The sequence below is a fragment of the Sapajus apella genome, unplaced genomic scaffold, assembly GCF_009761245.1.
Source record: "Sapajus apella isolate SASKATOON/1434 unplaced genomic scaffold, GSC_monkey_1.0 scaffold49, whole genome shotgun sequence".
In the NCBI taxonomy this organism is placed as follows: domain Eukaryota; kingdom Metazoa; phylum Chordata; class Mammalia; order Primates; family Cebidae; genus Sapajus; species Sapajus apella.
The window spans coordinates 15,800,307-15,823,979 of record NW_022436989.1 but is presented as its reverse complement, the minus strand read 5'-3'; the positions used below and the strand labels follow the sequence as shown (position 1 = coordinate 15,823,979).

General features: G+C 40.3%; 1 protein-coding gene across 2 annotated transcripts in view; it reads left to right on the top strand.

Moving 5' to 3' along the window:
• The window catches only part of GNPAT (glyceronephosphate O-acyltransferase), a 33,591-nt gene that overhangs the window by 5,454 nt on the left and 4,464 nt on the right, over window positions 1-23,673 (top strand). Inside the window, exons 2-10 of one of the 2 annotated variants that reach the window (XM_032242452.1) lie at window positions 3,485-3,667; window positions 11,810-11,986; window positions 13,986-14,115; window positions 16,527-16,654; window positions 16,949-17,024; window positions 17,246-17,397; window positions 17,521-17,651; window positions 18,933-19,156; window positions 22,194-22,436. In XM_032242452.1, coding sequence (XP_032098343.1) covers window positions 3,485-3,667; window positions 11,810-11,986; window positions 13,986-14,115; window positions 16,527-16,654; window positions 16,949-17,024; window positions 17,246-17,397; window positions 17,521-17,651; window positions 18,933-19,156; window positions 22,194-22,436 — 1,444 coding nt within the window. Of the gene's footprint in view, window positions 1-3,484; window positions 3,668-11,779; window positions 11,987-13,985; window positions 14,116-16,526; window positions 16,655-16,948; window positions 17,025-17,245; window positions 17,398-17,520; window positions 17,652-18,932; window positions 19,157-22,193; window positions 22,437-23,673 lie in introns of those variants that run through there. The other variant, XM_032242453.1, reaches the window with a different exon arrangement.

The window sequence follows — 23,673 nt, the reverse complement described above, 5'->3', positions numbered from 1 at the left end:
AGACTGAAAGGAAAGAATGACCAATTTAATCTAGGTAAAGGGGAGAACCAGAATATGGGACACAGAAGAGGTGAACACAAGCTCTGGTTGTTGGCTAAATATTTCCCAAGTGACACAATGTGGAAGGAGCATTTGTAAATGTCCCTCTCAATAACTGGTACCATCATCCACCTTGTTATTCATAAAAGAGATTGTCTCTCTCGATCACCACTGTATCCTGAGCGTGTGTCATGGTGTCAAGCACATAGGCATTCAAATATTTGAGAATGAATGCTGTTCTATAGAGGGAGCAATTTAAACAGAGATCTGGGAACACATAGTTCATTTAGGGAACTGCAGGCCTTGGCATAGCTGGACTGCTGGATAAAGAGGAATGGTCGTGAGGCAGGGGGTGGGGGTCATATGCTAAGACAGGTGGACATGATGTAAGTCCACCTTGCAAGCAACAACCACGGAAGGATTGTAGATAATCATATTTGGCAAGCTTTTTCAAAGTATACATACCTGCTGTTTTCCATTAGGGGTTCTTGTCCTGAAGACTCCCTCACACCCATACATTTCTGTTTATGTACAGTTGACCTTTGAGCAGCATGGGAGTTAGGGGCACCAACCCTTTGCACAGTCAAAAATCTACAAATAACTTTTGACTCTCCAAAAATTTAATTAGTAACCTACTGTTGAGCTAGCTGACAACATAAGCAATCTATTAATGCTTATTTTATATGTTATGTGTACTATGTACTGTATTCTTAATAAAGTATGTTAGGGAAAAGAAAATGTTACTAAGAAAATCGTATGGAAGAAAAAATATATTTACTGTTCATCAAGTAGGAGTGGATCGTCATTAATTCACTTCATCCTTATCATTTCACATTGAATAGGCTGAGAAGGAGGAGGAGGAATAGGAGGGGTTGGATTTGCTCTCTCTGGAGTGGCAGAAGCGGAAAATCCTTGTATAGACCAGGCACGGTGGTTCACACCTGTAATCTAGTGCTTTGGAAGGCTGAAGTGGGAAGATAATTTGAGCTCAGGAGTTCGAGACCAGCATGGGCAATACAGCGAGATCCTCGTCTCTATTTTTAAAAAAATTAAATTTAAAAATCCTCATATAAGTGGACCTGTGCAGCTCAAACGTGTGTTGTTCAAGGGTCAGCTATATATATATTTACACACACACACACACACACACACACACAGAGTCATATGATGCATAACATTTTAGTCAATGTATGATGGTGGTCTCATAAGATTATAATATTGTATTTTTTTACTGCTGCTTTTTCTGGGTTTATATGTGTAAATACTTACATTGTGTTACAATTGCTTACCGCATTTGGTATAGTAACATGCTATACAGGTTTGTAGCTTAGGAGCAATAGGCTAACCACTATACCATATAGCCTAGGTGTGTAGTAGGCTATACCATCTGAGTTTGTGTTAATACACTCTATGATGTTTGCACAACTATGGAATTGCCTACCAGTGCATTTCCAGAGTGTATCTCTGTTGTTAAGCAGTGCATGACTATATACGTATATATGTCCTCAGCTGATTCTGATCCTTTTCTCCTTCCATTCTCAGGACCGCTAAATGGGAAGTTCTTGTTTTTACGACCCAAGTTTATATAATGGTAGTTGGCTGCAGTCTATAGAGCTCAAACTGATATAACTATATATTTATTAATGAGAAATGTGGGATTTGAGATTTCCCAGCCTTATAAGCAAGAGTATTTCATATATTACAAGGATTGCAACTTTACATGAGAACTCCCAACAGTGAAAAGACCTTTCCTTCATGTAGTCTTCTCTGCATATGGGCCTACAAATTTTCGTGTTTGCATGTTTTACCTGCTACCCTTTTATAAACTCCTTATAAATGCTATTTGCTTCCATTTATATTCTTATGCCAAATTGTGGTCTCAGTTAACATTCTGTATTTTCTTCTATTACCTCAACATTTAGTCTTTCGGTTATTGAGTTCAGTTATTGACCAATTTTGCTATATTCTAAATACAACCAGATGTTGGAAACACAGAGGAAATGAGCTTTACTCTCTTCAAAATAATTGCGTTTTAGTAGGGAGACAGACATGCAAACAATTACCATGTTGTGGGATACATACCATAATAGATGCAGATAGTAGGCAAAGAAGTGACAGGGAAACTATGAATGATTCCATCTGGGGAACTCTGGGAGAGTTTTCATAGAAGAGTGATGCCGAAGCCTCTAAAGCATTCAGAATGGTGCCTAACACTTTAGCGTCAGCACACATTAGAAGTGTCCTGACTCTAAGCAGTTATACGTGTTAGCTACAATGATTATCATTACTACTACTTTTGTAATCAGAAAAGTACTCTAGAAAATTAACAATTCAGAAGTCATTGGTAGCTTTGTAAAGAGCAGCTTCAGGGGCTGGTTGGATAGAAGCTGAATGGCAGGAGCTAAATAAGAAATAAAAAACTTGTCTCAGGCCAGGCACAGTAGCTCATACCTGTAATCCCAGCACTTTGGGAGGCCAAGGGAGGAGGATTACTTGAGCCAGGAGTTTGAGACCAACCTGAACAACAGAGCAAGTCTGTACTTCTTTATTATTATTATTACTATTATTTTATTTTGTAGAGATGGATCTTGGCTGTGTTGCCCAGGCTGGTCTTGAATGCCTGATTTCAAGCAGTCCTCCTGCATCAGCCTCTCAAAGTGCTGGAATTGCAAGCCTGACTCCATCTCTGCAGAAAAATTAAGAATTAGCTGGGCTTGGTAGTATGCACTTGTAATCCTAGCTGCTCGGGAGGCTGAGGCAGGAGGGAGGATTGCTTTAGGAGTTTAAGGCTGTAGTGAGCTATAATGGTGTCACTGTACTCCAGCCTTAGCAAGAGAACAAGCTCTTATCTCCAAAAGAAAAAAAAAGAAGAAAAGAAAGTTGTCACAGCAATATACTGCTCAGTAGTACCCTTTATGGGAGCACCTGTTTCTTGAATGATTTTTCTTTTTGTTTGCACCCATATGGTTTTATTTTACATGATTTGGGTTTCAAATGTATGTTTTAATGTGATTTTTCTTTCTCTCTCTCCCTGTTTGTTTGTTTTTTGGCCAGTATGAGGTACACAACCATAATGTGATTTTTAAAGCTAAGTAGAGACAAATGAAACAAGTTTGTCAGTGTGGCAGATGAAATCATGTAAAGTTGATCAGATTACTCGAGGGCTTGTCTCATCTTTGCTGTCTTCCCTAAATTTCCCAAAGAGGTACTAGCAATTATAGCAATCAGAGATATAATAAAATATTATAACTCAGTTTCAGTTTATTAATCCTAATTTTCTTTAATCTCTTTTTCTTACTATATGAAAGTCTAACATTAGACCACTCTGCCCCTGTTCATGTCATAGAGTAAAATTTTGTCAGAGATGAAACCTTAGCAATGTGTTCTTTAATCTGTCCTGATTATTTTACAGTATGTGCTCATTACTTTCTTGCCTTATCCACAGAAGGAGCTCAAAAAGTGGGATGAATTTGAAGATATTTTAGAAGAGAGGAGGCATGTCAGTGACTTGAAATTTGCAATGAAATGCTACACACCTCTTGTCTATAAGGGAATTACTCCATGTAAACCAACTGATATTAAATGTAGTGTTCTCAATTCTGAAGAGATTCATTATGTCATTAAACAGGTAAGTGATTCCCTCTTCAACCATGGCCAGATTTGTTCATGTCAGCAACTTCTTGATTTTATAACTTATTTTGCTATCTGTAGTATATGCTTTTAGGCCGAGCTGTATTCATCACATTTATCAAATACTTATCATACCCATGTGTGTTAGCTTTTTGCTACACATTAAAGTGGAGGTTTAACAGTGAGCAGTTGAGCAGAGCATGTCACCTAGGCATACAGTGAAATATGATAGGAGCCATGCTAGTGGGAGCCCAGTGTGCAGGGCTGCTAATTAATTATAGGGGCAACTAATTTGGTGTAGGGAGTCAAGGAAGTGGTTTCTTGTAATGAGACCTAAAAGATAATTAGAGATTTTGCAGGCGAAGTGGGGAAAGAATATTCAAGCCAAACAAATAATTTACTCCCGTGGTTTTCAAACCTCCACATTAGCATTACCCAGGGAGCTTTTCAAAATCCCCGTATCACCCCCATGCCAATTAAATAAAAATGTCAAGGAAGGGAATATCAGTGTTTTTAAGGAAGCCCAGGTGATTCCAAAGTATAGCAAAGTTTGGGAGACACTGGCTTATTTTAAGGACCAAAGCCAAGAAAAGACTTGTACTTTTCTCTTGGAGAAGCTATCAGTTTTATCTGATAGGAGATAGGTTGAGCCTGTTCCATCAAGTGCATTCAAATTTTCTCATCAATTAGATGCCAGCAACAGTGGTGTCTCAACACTGGCTTCTCCTTAGAATGACCTGTAGAACTTTTGCAATACTTTCACTGTACTGAAACTAGTTTGGTATGACCAGACCAAAGAGTAAAGAAGGGGTGATAATAAGAAATGAGCCTGGAAAGATAAGAAGGGTCATGTCGTGAAGGACTTTGTAAACCACGCTGGATTGGATTTTATCCTAGTAGTACATTACAAAGATGTTGAAAGCCTTCAAGATACAGTATGACATGATCAGGTGATGTTTTAGAAACACCATTCTGCTAAAACTGGACAGGAAGTCTGCTTGTGATGCTCTTTCAATAATCCCTTTGTAAGTCATAGTTGCCTAGACTGGGGAGTGGTTGCAGAAACAGAGAAGTGGACAGATTCAAGGGATTTGAGAGGTGGGGTCTACTTTATGACCAGTTGGGTGTAGGAATGGAAGGAAAAGAAAGAATGAAGGATGATAAAGCAATTCACTGAAATAGGGAACCTAAGAGGGAACAGTTTGGAAGGGAAACTTCAGTTCTGTTATAGCTGCGTGATTTGAAGACATCAAAATGAAGGTATTTGGTGGGCAGGATTAAATCTTCCTGATTGCTAGCCCTCCATGTCATATCGCCCAGGTGCTCATGTGGTCATAGCCCCACAGGTGGATAAATGGATGCGTTGCAGCTATTGCTGACCTGGGCCTTGGTCCTGCCCACATCCTCTCATTCATAGCTTTGGTAGTTTGGCGTGGATTGACTGGCCTCATTTTTGCTAATAGCAGTCTCCTGTGCTCCATACCATTTTCTTCCTGGTCAAAAGGAAAAATATTCCTCTTTCCTAAGAAGCTCCTCTAAGGAATATACTCTCTCCTTTTTAACTTTTTTTTAATTCTTGGTCCTCTATAAATGTCTTAAAGGAAAACAAGCATGCATGCAACTAGTGTGTTTTTGTAAGGAGAATTCTTTACAAAATTCAGAATTGCAGTATTCTTGCTTAATGTTGGTTACCAAAGAATGTTAATATTTAGTGCTGCCTCTTTACTCATGGAGACTGTGGCTCACTCTCATCTTCCCCGAACACAGAACTGACTCCGTTCATGTTTAAGGCCTCTCCCTGACCTTGCCTGTTACCTCTGCTTTTTAATGGAGATATCTTCAGTTTTGTCTTCAGGGATATCGCCCCAGACTTCAGGTTATACCATATCTGTTCTGCAGCTTCCGCTCTCACCTCTTGGAATCTGCTCTGGTTTCTAATTAGTGAAGAGGAAAGACAGCTGTCAGGCTTTAAATTTCCCTCTCATGCTCTAAGACTGACCTGTAGAGCTTTGCTTTTTTCACGTTTAACTGGAGTTTAATCAGGTTTGTGGCCTTGGGAAAAATTTTTGTTTCTGCTCTCTGTTTTCTCAGTTTGGACATATAACCTGTGGGCTTAATCCTTTGTTTTTATTCACCTTACATATCCTTGAGAAGCTATCAGTTTTATCAGGTTGGGCCTATTTCATAAGTGAAGTCAAGTTTCCTTATCAATTAGATGCTGACAACAGCAGTTCTTCCTTAAAGAATCACTTGGAGAGCTTTGGCAAAAAGTTACTATTACTATCTACTAGAAGCTAAACTCCGTGAAGGCAAGAATTCTTGTCTCTTTTTTTCACTGCTGTATTCCCAGTGCCTACAACGTAGAAGACATTCAATATTTGTTGAATTTGTGAATTTTAAAAAATGAGGCCATGGTCCCATCTACAGAGATTCTGATTTAACTGGTCTGGGATAGGACCCAGGCATCTCTCTTTCTTTCTTCTGCTTTTTTTTTTTAAAGTTCTTCAGATTGTTCTAATGCACACCCAGGTTAAGTGTTACTGATTTAAAAGATCTTATTCAGGCCAGTGTTTCCCTGACTTGGCTGTGCTGCTGAGAAAAATCACATAAACTAGATATATTGGAATCATACAAATTCATGATTAGGCAGCACAACTGGGCCTTCCACATTCCCCAGTAATTCTGTTTCCCTAGTGAACTGCTTTTCATTCTCCAAAATGACAGTTTTAGCAGCCCCACTCTCCTTGAACTTCCAGCCCTGCCTCCTCCTCTTACTTGCAGCAGATGGTGAAGAAAAAAATTTTCTTCCTCTTCCTGTGAAGAAAAAAATTATTATTTTTTTTTTGAGACAGAGTCCCCCTCTGTCACCCAGGCTGGAGTGCAGTGGCATGATCTTGGTTCACAGCAACCTCCACCTCCCAGATTCAAGCGATTCTCCTGCCTCAGCCTCCCAAGTAGCTGGGATTACAGGCACTTGACACTGCACCTGGCTTATTTTTGTATTTTCAGTAGAGATGGGGTCTCACCATGTTGGCCAGGCTGGTCTCAAACTCCTGACCTCAGGTAATCTGCCCGCCTCTGCCTCTCAAAGCACTGGGATTACAGGCGTGAGCCACCTCGCCCAGCCACAAAGAAAATTTAAACCGTCATGAGTGCTCTCTCAACTTCCTGTGACCAAATCTACCAGTTTACCTGCATCCAGTACTCATTATTTTCTGCTGCTAAAACTCCTGTTTGGGTGTAATCCCTGCTCTATTCCTTTGTTCTGAATGCCACCCTCTCCCCCATCCTCAGGTCCTTTGCCTCTCCTGACTATCCCTTCGTATTTCTTCAGTTTCTTCTGTGTTAGCCCTTTCCCCATCAGCGTTTAGCATGTTTACTTCTCTCTCAGCTTAGATAGACCTGCATCCTTTCACCCCGTGCCTTCTCTAGTATTGCCCATCTCTTTCTTCCCCCACCTTTACCTCTCTCCTCCTCTTTTAAGAAATTGATGGGGTTTTTTTTTTTAATTTTATTTTATTCTTTAGAAACAGGATCTCTCTGTCATCCAGGCTGGAGTACAGTGGTGTGATCATAGCTTACTGTAACCTTGAACTCCTGGGCTCAAGCAGTCTTCCTTCCCCAGCCTCCTAAGCAGCTTGGACTATAGACATGTGCCACCATGCCCAGCTTTTTTGTTGTTTTTTAAAATTTTTTGTAGAGACAGGATCTCGCTATGTTGCCCAGGCTGGTCTTGAACTCCTGGCCTCAAGTGCTGTGATTACAGGTGTGACCCACTGTACCTGGCTCAAAATTGGCCATGTTGTCCATGCTTACCATCACACTTCCTCACTCTTCATTTACTATTCAGCGTGCTGGAATCTGGTTTCTTATCCACTGTAATGGCTCTTTCTGAGGTTGTGAATGACTTTCTCATGGGCAAATTCTACCTGTTTCAAAGCTGTGATTGCCTTTGGCTCTTGCTCTTTCTCCTTTCTTTCCATGACACTATACCTTTATTCTAAGCCCTATATCTTTTTAATCATTCCTCACTTGCTTTTTTTTTTTTTTTTTTTTTTGAGATGGAGTTTCATTCTTGTTGCCTAGTCTGGAGTTCAATGGAGTGATCTTGGCTCACGGCAGCCTCTGCCTCCTGGGTTCAAGCAATTCTACCTCAGCCTCCTGAGTAGCTGGGATTACAGGCACGTGCCACCACACCTGGCTATTTTGGTATTTTTAGTAGAGACAGGGTTTCTCCATGTTGGTCAGGCTGGTCTCAAACTCCTGACCTCTGGTGATCTGCCCACCTCAGCCTCCCAAAGTGCTGGGGCTACAGGCGTGAGCTACTGCGCCTGGCCTCCTCACTTGCTTTTATGGGCTTTTCCTTTGCCTGTCTCTTTAAATGATGGAATTTGTCAGGATTTTATTCCAGCCTCTGGTTTTTTTCTATCCAGTCACTTGGCAGTTTTATTAATTGCCAGAATTTTAAGTACCTTCCTTATGCTGACATCTCCCTATTATAATAAATAATAACACAATCCTTCAGCCCAGCTCTCTTTTGAGTTTCATGTATCTGTTTTTATATGTCTGCTAGAATATCCACTTGGAATTTGCAAAGCACCTCAAATTCAAGATGTCTAAGTTAGGCTCTCTACCCCTCCCACCCTTGCCCCTGAACCAGGTGTCTAGATACATTACCTCCTACCCCAACCCAGTTTTCCCTGTCTCCAGGAATGACTCCTCCATGCACTAGGTGCCCAAACCACCCCAAACCTGGATGCCATCTTCAACCTCTTGCTTTTCTTTCATATGCTGTCAGTCACTAAGGCTGCTGACTTTCTCTCCTAAATGTCTCTTCCTGTCTGTGTATTTCCACGTCTGCTGCTACCTCTCTAACTCAGTCTGCCTTTATCTCACAGAATGCAACAGTAGCCATTGAAGGGGTCTTAGCCAAGCAAAGAGGTGATTGCTATTGCATTTAAGAGATGGCTCAAGTTTATATAATATAGAGAACAGACTGAAGAGTCGGAAAAATGAGACAAGGAGTTATAAGACTATTGCTCATCTATTAAGTCTGATATTAGGTTTCTTGAAATGTATCTGCTGAGCAAGCGAAAAGCGTAATTGCACAGATAAGAGGTCATGTCATCCTCTACTCTGCTCCAGTCACGGAGAAAGCATTTCTTTCAGCACAGCCTGTTCACTTGTGTTGTTGATCTATTCATTCCATTTTAATTCCCAAGGGTCTTATCTTTCCTACCCGTCAGCCCTTTCCATCGGCTCAATCTGGCATGAGGATTTTCCGTCTAGGGAAAAGTCCTCCCTTGGCCATGTATTCTGCCTCAATTCCCGCTTTCCCTACTCAATCTGCTTCTCAGAAGAGTGGTCTACATATGGTGTCTTCCATGGATTTCCATGGTGCCCTTCATCTTCACGTTATCGTTTGCTGTGTCCCTTATTGTTAGACATCTCTTCTTCAGGATCATCTTACCTTGACTTCTGTGACATCTCACGTTAGATGTTCTTCATTGGTCTCTTTCATAAGTTCTTCTGTCTGCCCCGTAAGTGTTCTTAGAGTTGAACCTTCACGCTTCTTACCTCCCTTCTGCTATCTCCCTGGTCCATTTTATCCATCATTCTTATTATTTCAGTTTCTATCTATAGCTTGGTGGTACCCAGTCAATAGCTCTTGCTGTGCCTAGATTATTGGGGTTTAGATTTTATCTCCAACTGTCCAATTCTCTGCTGGACATCTAATCTGTATGTCCCACAAACACCTCAGAATCTGTATAGCTAACAAATTCTTAGCCCCTGTACTCCACTGCCTTCCATCCCTGAGCTGTGGTCTCTATTTCAGGGATGGCCCTACCACCCATTCTGTTGCCCAAAACAAAACTGAACATAACCCTGCCCTTCCCTTTAGCACCTCTCATTACCCTTGTTTGGCTCTCTACCATCTCTGGCTAGAACTATTTCCATAGTTTTACAGTTAGGCTTCCTTTCATGGTTGTGTTTCCTGAAATTCATCCCTCCTACCAGTCCCTTGATTCCTACATTTTCCCAGTTCTGCCCTCTGCTCTTTCTTCCTATCCAGCTGTTGTTAGGATTATCTGAGTAGCTGTTTTACGAACATCCTTAATTCTCCTTTGCCCCAATCTTTCCTTCCAGGCTGACCAGGAAGAAAAGCAGTCTGGAATCTGCCAGCTCACCTTCTCTGTTACTTTAACCAGGTGTCTGGCTGCTCCTGGGAGAGTGGATGAGTAATGCAGATCCACATTCTGCAGCCTTGGGATCCCTTCCTCCATCTGCCCCTTTTAGTCCAGTTTCAGAGACAAGGTGCCTTCTCTCCTGGTCACAACCAGTCACACCCCTGTGGTCTGGAAGCCATCCAGTCCAGCCTCCTCTGAGATTCTGGCATGCATCGGCTACTTTCCTTCTGTCTTCAGCCTTTCCCTCAGAGGACTTCTTCTATTTGGTCTATAAACAGGTCCAAGGCGTTAACACCACTGAGCTGTATACTTGAAACTGGTTTAAATGGTATATTTTAGGTTATGTGTATTTTAACACAATTTTTTTAAAGTGGAATGCTAATTAATGAAAAACAAAAAACAGGTCCAGGACTTTTGCATCTCAGGAAAACATTTTTGCTTTAATTCATATCCTCCCTCTACTTCTCGTTCAAACTTTCCCATTATTCTGTGGCCGCTGTCTTTACTTCCTCAGCAGTTCATTTAGTCTTCAGTCCATTCATATTCAGTATGAGTTCTCTTCTGATCATATTTTCAAACTTTTTTTTTTTTTTTTGGTACAGTCGCTGTTTCAGGTAACCTCTGAATAAAACAAAGGAACACAGGTAAAGGAAAGAGTTATCCTGGTTCCTCACTCTTAGCCCTGTTGAACTGAGCCCCCAAAAAGATAGGATATGCAGCAAGATAGAGATGGTGGTCGCACAGCATCTGTGAATGTACAAAATACCACTGAATTGTTCACTTTAAAATTATTAATTTTATAATGTGTGAATTTCACCTAAATGGAAAAAAAGGATATAAGATACTTCTTCACGGCCGGGCGCGGTGGCTCACGCCTGTAATCCCAGCACTTTGGGAGGCCGAGGCGGGTGGATCACGAGGTCAAGAGATCGAGACCATTCTGGTCAACATGGTGAAACCCCGTCTCTACTAAAAATACAAAAAATTAGCTGGGCATGGTGGCGCGTGCCTGTAATCCCAGCTACTCGGGAGGCTGAGGCAGAAGAATTGCCTGAACCCAGGAGGCGGAGGTTGCGGTGAGCCAAGATTGCGCCATTGCACTCCAGCCTGGGTAACGAGCGAAACTCTGACTCAAAAAAAAAAAAAAAAGATACTTCTTCACTCCATGTAATTGGGTTACCAACACCCCAGCCTTTGAGCTTCTGAGCTCCATCCTAAAGTAAAGCACTCTCCCTTGGGAAGCATAAGGATTACTTATCATACAGCCTTCATTTCAAAGTGCTTGTTTAGGGGACAATGAAAATGGGCAAATCAGGCTTCCTCAAGGATAGAAACTGACTTGTTTATCTCCAGGCCCTTGACAGTCCTAGCACAGAGCAAACATTTTGTTTTCTTTACAAAAGATCTAAAGGGCTATATGAATAAAACAAGTTCCATTGTGAGATCCTTTATTTCACTAATTATCCTTTGATAGTTAATCCCTGTGATTGATAGATGTGATATAATCTGAGTCAGTAATTTCAATGTAATCTTGTATATTACTTTGTGATCGCATTGAGCAAGCTGGTAGAGTGCTGCAGCAATATACTGAGAGAAGCCACTGTGTGCTATGACACTAGATCGTGGGCAGCAACTTATTTTAGAGCGTTTGGGTGTAAACTTATTAACGAACCAAATGGAAAGGTGAAGTGTTTTCTTCACTCTAAAATACTATCCTAGAAAGCCATTTTTCTTTTGATTTCTAGCCTTTAAACATGTTTGAATAGGATCATTTATCTACTATGACTGTGTTAGGAAATTATGTCAATTTAAATTAAAAAGAAAATACACCAACTTTGAGTTATAGAAGATTAATCCATTGGGAACTAGTCATACTGGCTTTTGAGTAAAGCTTTCTGATTTTTTTTTTTTTTTTTTTTTAGAAATTATTCCTGCTTTTCCTTTCCTTTTAGCTTTCCAAGGAATCCCTTCAGTCTGTGGATGTCCTCCGAGAGAAAGTTAGTGAGATTTTAGATGAAATGAGTCACAAACTACGCCTTGGAGCCATTCGGTTTTTTGCCTTCACTCTAAGCAAAGTATTTAAACAAATTTTCTCAAAAGTGTGTGTAAATGAGGAAGGTATTCAGAAGGTGAGTATTGATTGTTTAAAAAAAAAAAGTCTCTTCTTAAAATTAAACAAACAGTCTCTTTTTCAACCCCTCACAAGGGAAGCTCACTTGGTCAATAAAAAGCCCAGGGCCTAATCATCAGGCCTCCAGTCTAGACAGAAGAGGGTGTGCATCTCTGAAGCCTTTTGCTTTTTGTTTCCTTTTAACTGCAGACTTTCAGGCTTTAGATCAACTTAGTCAAGTAAAACTTACAGACTAACTTAATGATATTCACTAAAGTTCCAAAGGAAATACAGAGAATTTCTGTATATGCTTCACCTAGATTCCTTTACAGAATTTCCTTTATCCTTTCCTAATACTCTGGTACATTTTTCCTATAATTAAGGTAATTGTCTTATAGTATAATTATCAAAATAAGGAAATTAACATTGATACAATACTAGTAATACACACCTGACTCATATTTCACCAATTGTCCCAATCATATCCTGTGTAGCTAAAGAAAATTCTAGATCATGTGTCACACTAGAAACCCTAGAAAGCATTCTGCTTTTTTCTTTACCCTCTTCCATGTAAGACTCTTAATCTAAAATAATTCCTTAGTATTTGTGTTTGTGTTTCATGATAATTTCTTAAAGAAAAAAACAGGCTAATTATTTTGAAGTATGCTTGATTTGAATTTGAGTGATGGCATCTCAATGTTAGGCTCAGGTTGTATACCTTTGCTCAGAATGTATCCCAGAAGCAACACATTCTTCTCAGTGCAGCATATCAGCAGCATATGGGGCCTGTTGGTTTCATTACTAGAGATGTTTCACTTCCATCAGTTGGTTAAGGTTATAACTGCCAGGTTTCTGTGCTTGAAGTTATTATTTTTTTCCTCTATAACTAATGAGTATCTTGTGAAAAGACACTTTGAGAATGGCTAAATATCCTATTTTGCATCATACTTTCTCCCACTATTTTGCACCCTCTGATGGTTTTTGCCTGCGTTAGTTATTATGTTAATGATTGCCAAATGATGATCTTTCTAATTTCGTGAAGGGAAAATAATCCCTACAAAGATTATTTTTACTTATTTGTGTTTTTTATTACTTTTTTTCTCCTAGGAAAGCTCTTAACTTCATTTGCCTTCCTCCTCATGCCTTTTAATATTTTGTTTTAATTCAGTCATTTACTTTCCTGTCAAATATTTCTTCTTCCTCCTGTTTTCAAGATTGCTGACTTATGCCCTGAATCTGTTAGAGAATGTTACAGTGTTTGAAACCAAAGAGTATTGGTGAACCATGTCTTAAGTGGTCACAGACTAACTGGCCTTTGTTATATTTAGATTTCAGAATAACAGATAACACTTGGATACCAATGAATCTTGAGGTTAATGGCCTGAGGATTATATTTGGAAACTCAAATTATCCCTCCCTGCTACATGGCACCCATTCTCCCTGGCAGTGACTCCAGCACATAGCACATACCATTCCTCTCACTTTGTCCTATGCATTCATAGATTTTTTAAAAATCTCTCCAAGAGAAGCTTTGTTTTCTCTAACCACAACCAGCCAATTCAATATAGCGGTTAACAGTTGGCCCTTTAAGTGAGATTGACTTGGGTTCCATTCACAGCTCTACCATTTATTGGATGCATGACCGTTTTACAAACAAGGAAGCTAAGACTTAGACCCTGTTAAATATGTGGTATTAAACAAAGCATGTAAGATAACTGGTATATAAAATGATGCTGATATAGTGCCCAACTAATACATGTTAGCGACCATCACTGTTATCATTATTCTGATCCATAAGAATTTACATTTTTAATATTCTTACATTACGTGAAATTGTTTTACTAGAAACAGTACTTTTACCTTATCAGAGAACATCGTTTGTGTGTATGGTAGGAAGGCAGAAAAAGAGGATTGGTATTCCCTCTATACATAGACTTAACTCTTTCATTTTTTGATTTGAGATACGATTTGATAACATGACAACTGCAATTATTCAAAATGTAACGTTTACTTTCAAGCTACAAAGGGCCATCCAGGAGCATCCTGTTGTTTTGCTGCCTAGTCATCGAAGTTACATTGACTTCCTGATGTTGTCTTTTCTTCTGTACAACTATGATTTGCCTGTACCAGTTATAGCAGCAGGAATGGGTACGTATTGTTTCTGTGTTTTTTTTAACAAGTTCACTGGCATGTTCTGGCAGTACTGAGGTATTTGAAGATGATGATGAAAATAGCCTCTCCTCCTTTCTTCCAGTCGTAGCACTGAATAGCTTGGCTTGTGTCCTTTGCCCTGTGCTTTACTGTGCCTGAACAGACATCTGCAAGAGTTCATGCACACAGGGTTCTTTGGTATAAGCTTGAAAAATGAGACTGTACTACTTACAGGTATTACCTGACTTTTGCTTTTTTTAATTTGACACTATATTAATGGCTATCTCTCTAGGCAATAAATAGATATAACTTTTTTAAGTTTAATTGTGATAAAATATACATAATGTAGAATTTATCATCTAAATCATCTTCAGAAATAAAGTTCAGTGTCATTAAGTCCATTTACATTGTTGTGCAGCCATCAACACCATCCATCTCCAGAACTCTTCATCTTGCAAAACTGAAATAGTACCCATTAAACACACTCCCCATTCCACCCTCCCCCTGACTCTGGGCAATCAGCATTCTGCTTTCTCTCACTATGAACTTAACTACTCTAGATATTTTATGTAAGTGGAATCATACAGTGCTTGTCCTTTTGTGACTAGCATATTTCACTTAACAGAATGCACTCAACGTTCATCCATGTTGCAGCATGTATCAAAATTTCCTTCCTTTTTATAGTTGGAAAAACATCTGCTCAAGACCCAGACCCTGCTTTCCATTTTTTTACATACATACCAAAAATGGTATATATAGAATGGCTGGATCTTGTGCTAATTTTTATTTTTCATTTTTTGAGGGACTACCATACTGTTTTCTATAGCAGCTGCACCTTTTACATTCCCACCAACAGTGCACAAGAGTTCCAGTTTTTCTACTTGTCGACACCTGTTATTTTCTGATATTTTTTATAATAATTCTAATGAGTGTGAACTACAAGTCAATCATTGTAGGTTTGATTTGCATTTCCCTAATTATTGATGCTGAGCATCTTTTTGTGTGCTGATTGGCCAATTGTATATCTTTGGAGAAATACATGTGGAAGTCCATTGCCTATTTTTTAATTAGGTTGTTTGGAGTTTTTTGTTGTAGGAATTATTTACGCATTCTGGATATTTACCCCTTATCAGATGCTTTGCAAATATTGTCTTCCATTTCATGGGTTACCTTTTCACTCTGTTGATTGTGTTCTTTGAAGCATGGAAGTTTTTAATTTTGATGTAGTCCAATTGACCTATTTGTTTCTTTTGTTCCCTGTGCTTTTGGTGTTAGATCCAAGAAATCATTGCCAAATCCAAGACCATGAAGCTCTTCCCTTATGTTTTCTCCTAAGAGTTTTATGGTTTCAGGTCTTACATTAGGTCTTTGGTTTTTTGAGTTAATTTTTGTGTATGGTGCAAGTTAAGGGTCAAACTTCATGTATAACATTATTTTTAATAGTTATATAATATTTGTCAATGTGGATATTTCATAATTTAGTAGTTTTGGCGTTATGAACAATGTCATAACATTTTTATATTAGTGTTTTTATTCCTGTAAGATCTATTCCTAAAAGTAGGATTGCTAAGGAATATAAATTCTTTATCCATTCCCTTTTAGGGTAGCCAGGAAAGCCGGGATTCAAGTACACCCCTTTATTAATAAACGTTGTGAATGGCAAGGTTAAAACTGCCAAGAACTTAAGCACCTTAAAAGCATTTTCATCTGAACAAACTTGTGAGGAAGTTATTTGAAAATTAAGGGAAATGAAGAGTAGACTATTTTAAAACTGTTGTTAGCAATCTTCATTTCTTACAAGATTTGCCTTATTTAATCTGTTCCAATAAAAGTAGGTTGATATTTTTACCCGATAGGAAAAAGATGAGAGCTGGTTTGGCCTCCCTCTCCAGAGCATGTAGGGCACAGATCGGTCTGTTGTCTGGTCAGCAACATGGCTGACTAAAGAAATTGGCATCATAGCATTGTCCCTGGTCTCTAGCTGACCTACATGTAAATTCAGCAGTGCATGGAGAGGTGCATAGAGAGGCACAAGGTAACCTCCCAGTGAGCACCTGGCCCACAGAATTCCATCTTTTCTTTAATTCTACTAGATATCTCTTATGCATTTTAATCTCAAAATATAATAATATGATATGGGTATCTTACATTCATGAAATCTTTCTTAATAATGTTTGAATTTAGGCTAGGCACAGTGGCTTATGCCTGTAATCCCAGTACCTTGGGAGGCTGAGGCAGGAGTACTGCTTAAGGCCAGGAGTTTTAGACCAGCCTGGCCAACGCAGTGAGACCCTGTCTCATAAAATACAATAATAAAATATAAATGAAAAATAAGAATGTTTAAGTTTAGATCTTTATAGAAGATTTCAAGATCTGCGAATAAATATTAACCCCTCTTTATTTTTTAGACTTCCTGGGAATGAAAATGGTTGGTGAGCTGCTACGAATGTCGGGTGCCTTTTTCATGCGGCGTACCTTTGGTGGCAATAAACTCTACTGGGCTGTATTCTCTGAATATGTAAAAACTATGTTGCGGGTAAATGCAAATAATTCCCAAGTACACTCAAGCCATATTTTCTTCACTGATGTTTGCTCATTTAAACTCTTAACTTCTGAATAGAACACTTAGCTATTTCACTTCCCCTCAAGAAATGTTTATAACCTCAGCAATCTGTTTAATCTGTGTGACTCTCTTGTGTAATTTTCCCTGTAAGCTGTGTTGGTTCAGGAAACTGGGGAGGGAGCTTGGAAAAGGAATCAAAAGAATCATTTATCATTTTGAGAGTAGGCAATGGGTTTTGTGTTTTGTTTGTTTGTTTTCTCTTTAAAGAATGGTTATGCTCCTGTTGAATTTTTCCTCGAAGGGACAAGAAGCCGCTCTGCCAAGACATTGACTCCTAAATTTGGTAGGTCACTACAGATTAAAAGGAAAAATACAAACCCAAAGACATCAGCTGCTACATAGAACTTGACACTTTATTTAGCAAGATTTTTCAAGTGTGAATGTATAAGCGTTGATATTTACCGGCTTAGTATATAATGTATGCTTTTAGTATTTTCTGTGTATGTGCCCATGTTTGCTCTGCTCTTCAATATGTTGTGAAGTGGTTCTCCCTGTGTTTTGCAGGTCTTCTGAATATTGTGATGGAGCCATTTTTTAAAAGGGAAGTTTTTGATACCTACCTTGTCCCAATTAGTATCAGTTATGATAAGATCTTGGAAGAAACTCTTTATGTGTATGAGCTTCTTGGAGTTCCTAAGCCAAAAGAATCTACAACTGTACGTGAGGGAAAGCTAAGCATGATTTTAGGTTAATTTAGAGAATGTGCTGACTGACACATCAACTAGTTTCTAAATTTACCCTTTTTCATTCTCTTCCCCCGTTGTGGTACTATTTATTAGGGGTTGTTGAAAGCCAGAAGGATTCTCTCTGAAAATTTTGGAAGCATCCATGTGTACTTTGGAGACCCTGTGTCACTTCGATCTTTGGCTGCTGGGAGGATGAGTCGGAGCTCATATAACTTGGTTCCAAGGTGTGACCCGTGTTTTAACAACTGTCATAGAAATGAGGATTAAAATCCAAAGGTGTGAGTTGCACTTCTGGAACTGACCACTTCTCTTGGTTTACCTAAGATCCCAGAGAAAATGATCAGAAACACTGTTATCATTTCATTTTTCATCATTGGAAACCTTCATTTAAAGAAGAATTATATGTTTGCCCCCAAAAAGATGATAAGCTATAAGATATGTATGTCAAATGTGCAAAGTCAGACTATCATCACGTTTCTCAGGGGAACTAAAGTGGGAAGAAATAATGCCATTATTAACAAGTATATGTACAGAAATTGTTAAGTGCTATTGGTAGGCTAGCCAAAGTATGGACTAAGTATTATTTTTGACCCTAGAAAGAACTGCGTAGTGGTAATGAATGAAAGTGAGTCCTTAGTCTCAAGAAGGTTATAGTTTTATGGGCAAGAAAATATATTAGGTCCTTTCAGCATACAGAACACAGATATACATTTGAGTTTTCTTAATTTAGAGAAATATACCTGGACAAGTAAGGGAGACAAGCCGCCGGCCCCACCAGGCCTCATGTGCCGACAGCATCATTTGTAACTTACCTGCAGCTGTAGCCGTTTCCCAGCAGCTATACCCCAGTATATTTCCCAGTCATCACAGAAGCTTATGGTAGTTTTTTCCTGCCAAGGCTTTCTCTCTTTAGATCTCAAATTGGGTTGGCCAGTTATTACCTAGTACAGGGCACCCTTCCTGGCTACACCTTTCACATTAAGCCACCCTATTTTTAAATCATATGTGTATCTCTGCTCCAGCCAGCTCTGAGTAGGCCTTATCTTACCATTCAGAGCTTGGTAATCCGTGCATGAAGTCAGGCAAACTGAATGGCTCATTCGGTTTAAAATATTTATTATATAATCTGATAAGTGTTTTCCACAATGGAGATATGTTCAGTGTGCTATGGATTCTGAAAAGACAGTAATTCAGTCTACTGGGAGAGGCATCCATTTTCAAAGAAATGATGTTTCCTATTCAGGAAGCAACAGAAGTTGTTTGCCTGGAACCAGGAATTATAGGCCGCTGGACCCCTTGAGTATTTTTATCACCTCTCAAGAGCATATCCCAGAAATGTATGGTCAGATTACAGTATAGTAAAGCAAAGGAATACTACTTGCACCTGACCTGAGAGAATTCGGTTGGCAGAAAGTATGAGAAGCCTTCTGAAAGGTCAGCCTTTTCCACCCCCATTTGCCTTAGTAGCAGAACTGTAATTTGTTGCTCTGTACTCTTCCTTTTAGATACATTCCTCAGAAACAGCGTGAGGACGCGCATGCCTTTGTCACTGAAGTTGCTTACAAAATGCAGCTTCTGCAAATTGAAAACATGGTTCTGAGCCCCTGGACCCTAATAATTGCTGTTCTGCTTCAGAACCGGCCATCTATGGACTTGGATACTCTGATGGAAAAGACTTTATGGCTAAAAGGCTTAACCCAGGCATTTGGAGGGTTTCTCGTTTGGCCCGGTATGTAGGTAGGACATATGTGTTGAGAATGCTTGCTTAATTTGGAAGAGTTATAACCTGGACCTGAAAAACCCATAGAGGACTTTGAGCAAAGGATTGCTCAGAAAGAGGAAGAACATCAAATCTGTTTGTATCACTATAGGACACAGTGAACACAGCACGTTGATTATTTGAGAATAATTGTTTATGTGTCATTTCCCACTATGAGACTCTATCTTGAGGACCAGAATACCATTTTCTTGGCACCTAGCAGAATGGATAATAAAGACAGGAATCCTAGCCAGGCACATGCCTATAATCCCAGCTACTTGGGAGCCTGAGATGGGAGGATCACTTGAGCCCAGGAATTAAAAGCCAGACTCAGTAACATAGTGAGACCTCATTCTTAAAAGAAAAAAGAAGGCATGAATTTTTTTGTGTGTGTGAGACAATTTTTTTTTTCTGTCCCCAGGCTGAAGTGCAGTGGCGCGATCTTGGCTCACTGCAACCTTCGACTCTCTTGTTCAAGCAATTCTCCTGCTTCAGCCTCCTGAATAGCTGAGATTACAGGCATGTGCCACCATGCCCAGCTGTATTTTTAGTAGAGACGGGGTTTCACCATGTTGCCCAGGATGCTCTCTGTCTCCTGACCTCGTGATCCGATTAGAGGCGTGAGCCACCGCGCCCGGCGAAGGCACCAATTTTTTTATATCCCACAATTCCTTCCCTCTACACTCACCTCTTTTTAAACCGTATTATATTTGCAACCCATTTGCTTTACTGGGTTGTAAGGATTAAAGAGCTGGTCTTGTATGCAGTTCCCTGATAATAACAATTGTGTAAAAGCCTCCTTGGAATTATGAATACTATGCTGGGAGTTTGGGATGTATATGACAATAGTTAGCTTGTTCTCAGTCTTATTAGTTTAAAATTGTACAGGCTGGCCGGGCGTGGTGACTCACGCCTGTAATCCCAGCACCTTGGAAGGCTGAGGCAGGCGGATCACAAGGTCGGGAGTTCAAGACCAGCCTGGCCAACATGGTGAAACCCTGTCTCTACTAAAAATACAAAAATTAGCTGGGTGTGGTGGCAGGCGCCTATAGTCCCGGCTACTCAGAAGGTTGAGGCAGAAGAATTGCTTGAACGCAGGAGGCGGAGGTTGCAGTGAGCCAAGATCATGCCACTGCATTCCAGCCTGGGTGACAGGGCGAGACTCTGTCTCAAAAAAAAAAAAAAAAAAAAAAAATTGTATAGGCTACAGTAGGAAATTTGGTCCTTTTAAGATCAGATAATTATTTAAAGTTAAGTACCTACTGTTCTTTGATCAGCCCAGTACTGAATACCTCATCAGTGCTGGGTACTGCCAGGGAGATGAAGATAGACAAGATGCCATCCCCATCCTGGAGTTTCCCCTGGGCTGCAGAGGGCGGGCTGGGTGGGTAACGTGTAAACAAGTTGTGAGGGTTCAGTGAACAGAGGCAAGGAGCGACATGTGTGCTGCAGTTTGCTGCAGAGGGTTCCTGAGTGTGCTGCAGAGGAAAGGGACCATATTCAGGAAGACTTCACAGAAGCAACCTTAGAACCCTTCAGGAAGACAAGCAGAGGAGCCTCACCAAGGCAGGGATGAGGAATGCAAGATGTCAGGCTAGGGCACCAAGGATTCATCGGTGATATTAAATTGTTGAACTTGGGGGACAGGGGTGCAGACAGAAAATAAAGATAGACTTCTCCGCCCCTCCCCACCATCCACCACCAGAAGAGGCTGGAGTCATAGAAACAAGTGAGGAAGCTGCTCTGTCCCGATGAGAAATTCAGGGTGCCTGAGCCACAGCAGTGGAAGCAGTCAGGGCACAGCTAAGAGATGTTGAGGAGGAATCACTGACAAAAATGCCAGTCACCAAGAGAGGCAAATCAGACATCTGTTGCCAGTGGTATGATGGTCTGGTAGGAGGCAAAGGACGTGTTAGTTATGATACAAGGTAGCAAGTGTTGGATGTCATGAGAAATAGCTGAAAGGGCTCAGACCCATCATTGTTTAGCCCAGGAACATATGAAAACATAGGTACTGGTTGTTCTAAAGTGTTTTGCTTTTTCCAGATGGGATAAATACCATGACTAATCCATGGCTAAGAGTATCTGTTCAGTATCACTACAGTTCAGTTCCTTTTTTCTTTTTTATGCAGATTACCCCATATTCCTAAGCATACTCATATCTCAAGCTTTTTATGATCATTTCACATAAAATATTATTCAGGTGAGCAAGCTGAGACAAGGCAGGTTGGTCAAGAATGAATGTGATCTAGTGCAGGAGGAAGCCATACCTCTCACTTGTCCCTGCCTTGAAGCAGTAGCAGAACTTGCCACCAACTTGAACAGTGTGCCAGCTCTTTGGCTCAGGTTAATAGTAGAATAATTTTCTGTGCTGAGAATATTTGTTAAATATCCCCATTTCTTCATTATGCTTCTGTAATTCTACCTGCCTGGCAGCTATCTGCAGGCCAGTGTATCAAGTGATAAGCTACCAAGAACTGTCATGGGTCTGCTTCTTTAGTTATCTTTGATGTAGGGAAAACTACAAAGTGATGTTTATCATCTTGGTATGGGCCTAAGCAAGGGGTGTGTGTGTTGTATGTCTTAATGTATTCATATACTAATCATAGACCTTTGTGTCTTCATATTCTTACATTCACCTGCATGTGACTTTCCAGTTATATAACTTACGGTTACAAAACCATGGATTCCCTTGGTTCCTGACGTAGACAGAAGTGGCGTTAATTTTCAGAGTAGAAACTAATGTGCCTTTCAAAATGGCTGACAAATTTAGGATAAGAAAGTATTGTTACATGTCCTTAGAGAGAAAGAATCGATTTATGATTTATCAAATAGTGCTTTTAAAATTTTCTTTACGTTTAGTATCATTACCTTAATTGGTAGCCACTAAAACCTGTCACTTGAAAATGAGTGTCTGTCAAGTTACTATTAATAGTGTTAATGCGCATTAGGCCCAAGACTCCCTGCAGTGACCCATCTTGTTTGAATGAATTGTCTTTGTATGTAGATAATAAACCTGCTGAAGAAGTGGTCCAGGCCAGCATTCTTCTGCATTCGAACATCGCCAGCCTTGTCAGAGACCAGGTGATTCTGAAAGTGGACTCCAGAGACTCAGAAGTGGTCGATGGACTTATTTTCCAGCACATCACTCTCCTCATGTGCTCAGCTTATAGGAACCAGCTGCTCAACATTTGTGTCCGTCCGTCCTTAGTAGCAATAGCATTGCAGATGACACCTGGGTGCAGGAAAGGTAATTTTCAGGAATTGCAGTCTTGACTTTTAGAAGAGGCCTGGCCATTACATTCCATTTAGGGAGCCACATTTGAATCCTTGTAATGTTCAGCCTCACCGCAGCAAAGAGCAGGCCTCTACACTGAGAAAAAGTTAGCTTTGTTCACCCAAATATGTGTTCACCTGCTTAGAATGTTGGAATTGTAGGACCTGGAAACAATCTAATCTAAACCTTTCCTTTTATAAACATGGAAAATGAGGCCTAGAAAGTTGTGTAGTTACTGAGAGAAGGATCAGGCATTTGAGCAGTTACCCACTTCCTGGTCTGCGGCACTGTTTCTGCTGTCCCAGCTCCCTGTTCCCGCAAAGGCAGGCAGGCGGGCACATAAGCAGTCAGCAGTAGGTGAGTACTCACGAGATGCACGATCTCACTCTAGTCGCATTAGGAGTGTAGAAATGAGGACAGCATGGGTCATGTAGTCCTCACAGGAGCCTGTAGTCAAGGCCAGGGGTTTCTTCCAAGGCCCCACGTTAGAATTGCTAGGGGAGTCGGTGCCACCCCAGAGGTTCTTCTGTTGGTCTCGGGTATGGGCCAGCCATCGGTGTTTGGTTTTGGCTTTTCAAAGCTCCATAGTGATTCTAAGGAAAAGTACTAGAGATACAGTAAAGATAGCAGGAAATATGAATATAGAGGGAAATTAAGAAATCACTACCTTTCCTAACGTACTAGGAAGCCCTAGGGAGCCACGGGGTAGGGAAAAATGAAGTGCCCTGGCCTGTAAGAACTGTGATGTCTCGCTCATTACCTGACTGACTGAGGAGAAGCCTGGTTGTAAGTTAGATTCAGTCGTTTAAAAACTATGCTAGGGCTGGACGCAGTAGCTCATGCCTGTAATCCCAGCACTTGGGGAGGCCAAGGTGGGTGGATCACGAGATCAGGAATTCAAGACCAGGCTGACCAACATAGTGAAAGCCCGTCTCTACTAAAAATACAAAAATAAGCTATGGTGATGGGCACCTGTAATGCCAGCTACTCAGGAGGCTGAGGCAGGAGAATTGCTTGATCCTCCCCTCCAGGTTGGGGGAGGTTGCGGTGAGCCAAGATCATGCCATTGCACTCCAGCCTGGATGGCAGAGCGAGATTCCATCTCAAAAGAAAAAAAAAAAGAAAAAGAAAAAAGCTATGCTAGACTGTAGTTCACTCTGTAGGTAAGATTTGGATTGAATTTAGCTTCCCTTAGGGGACTTAATTCTTG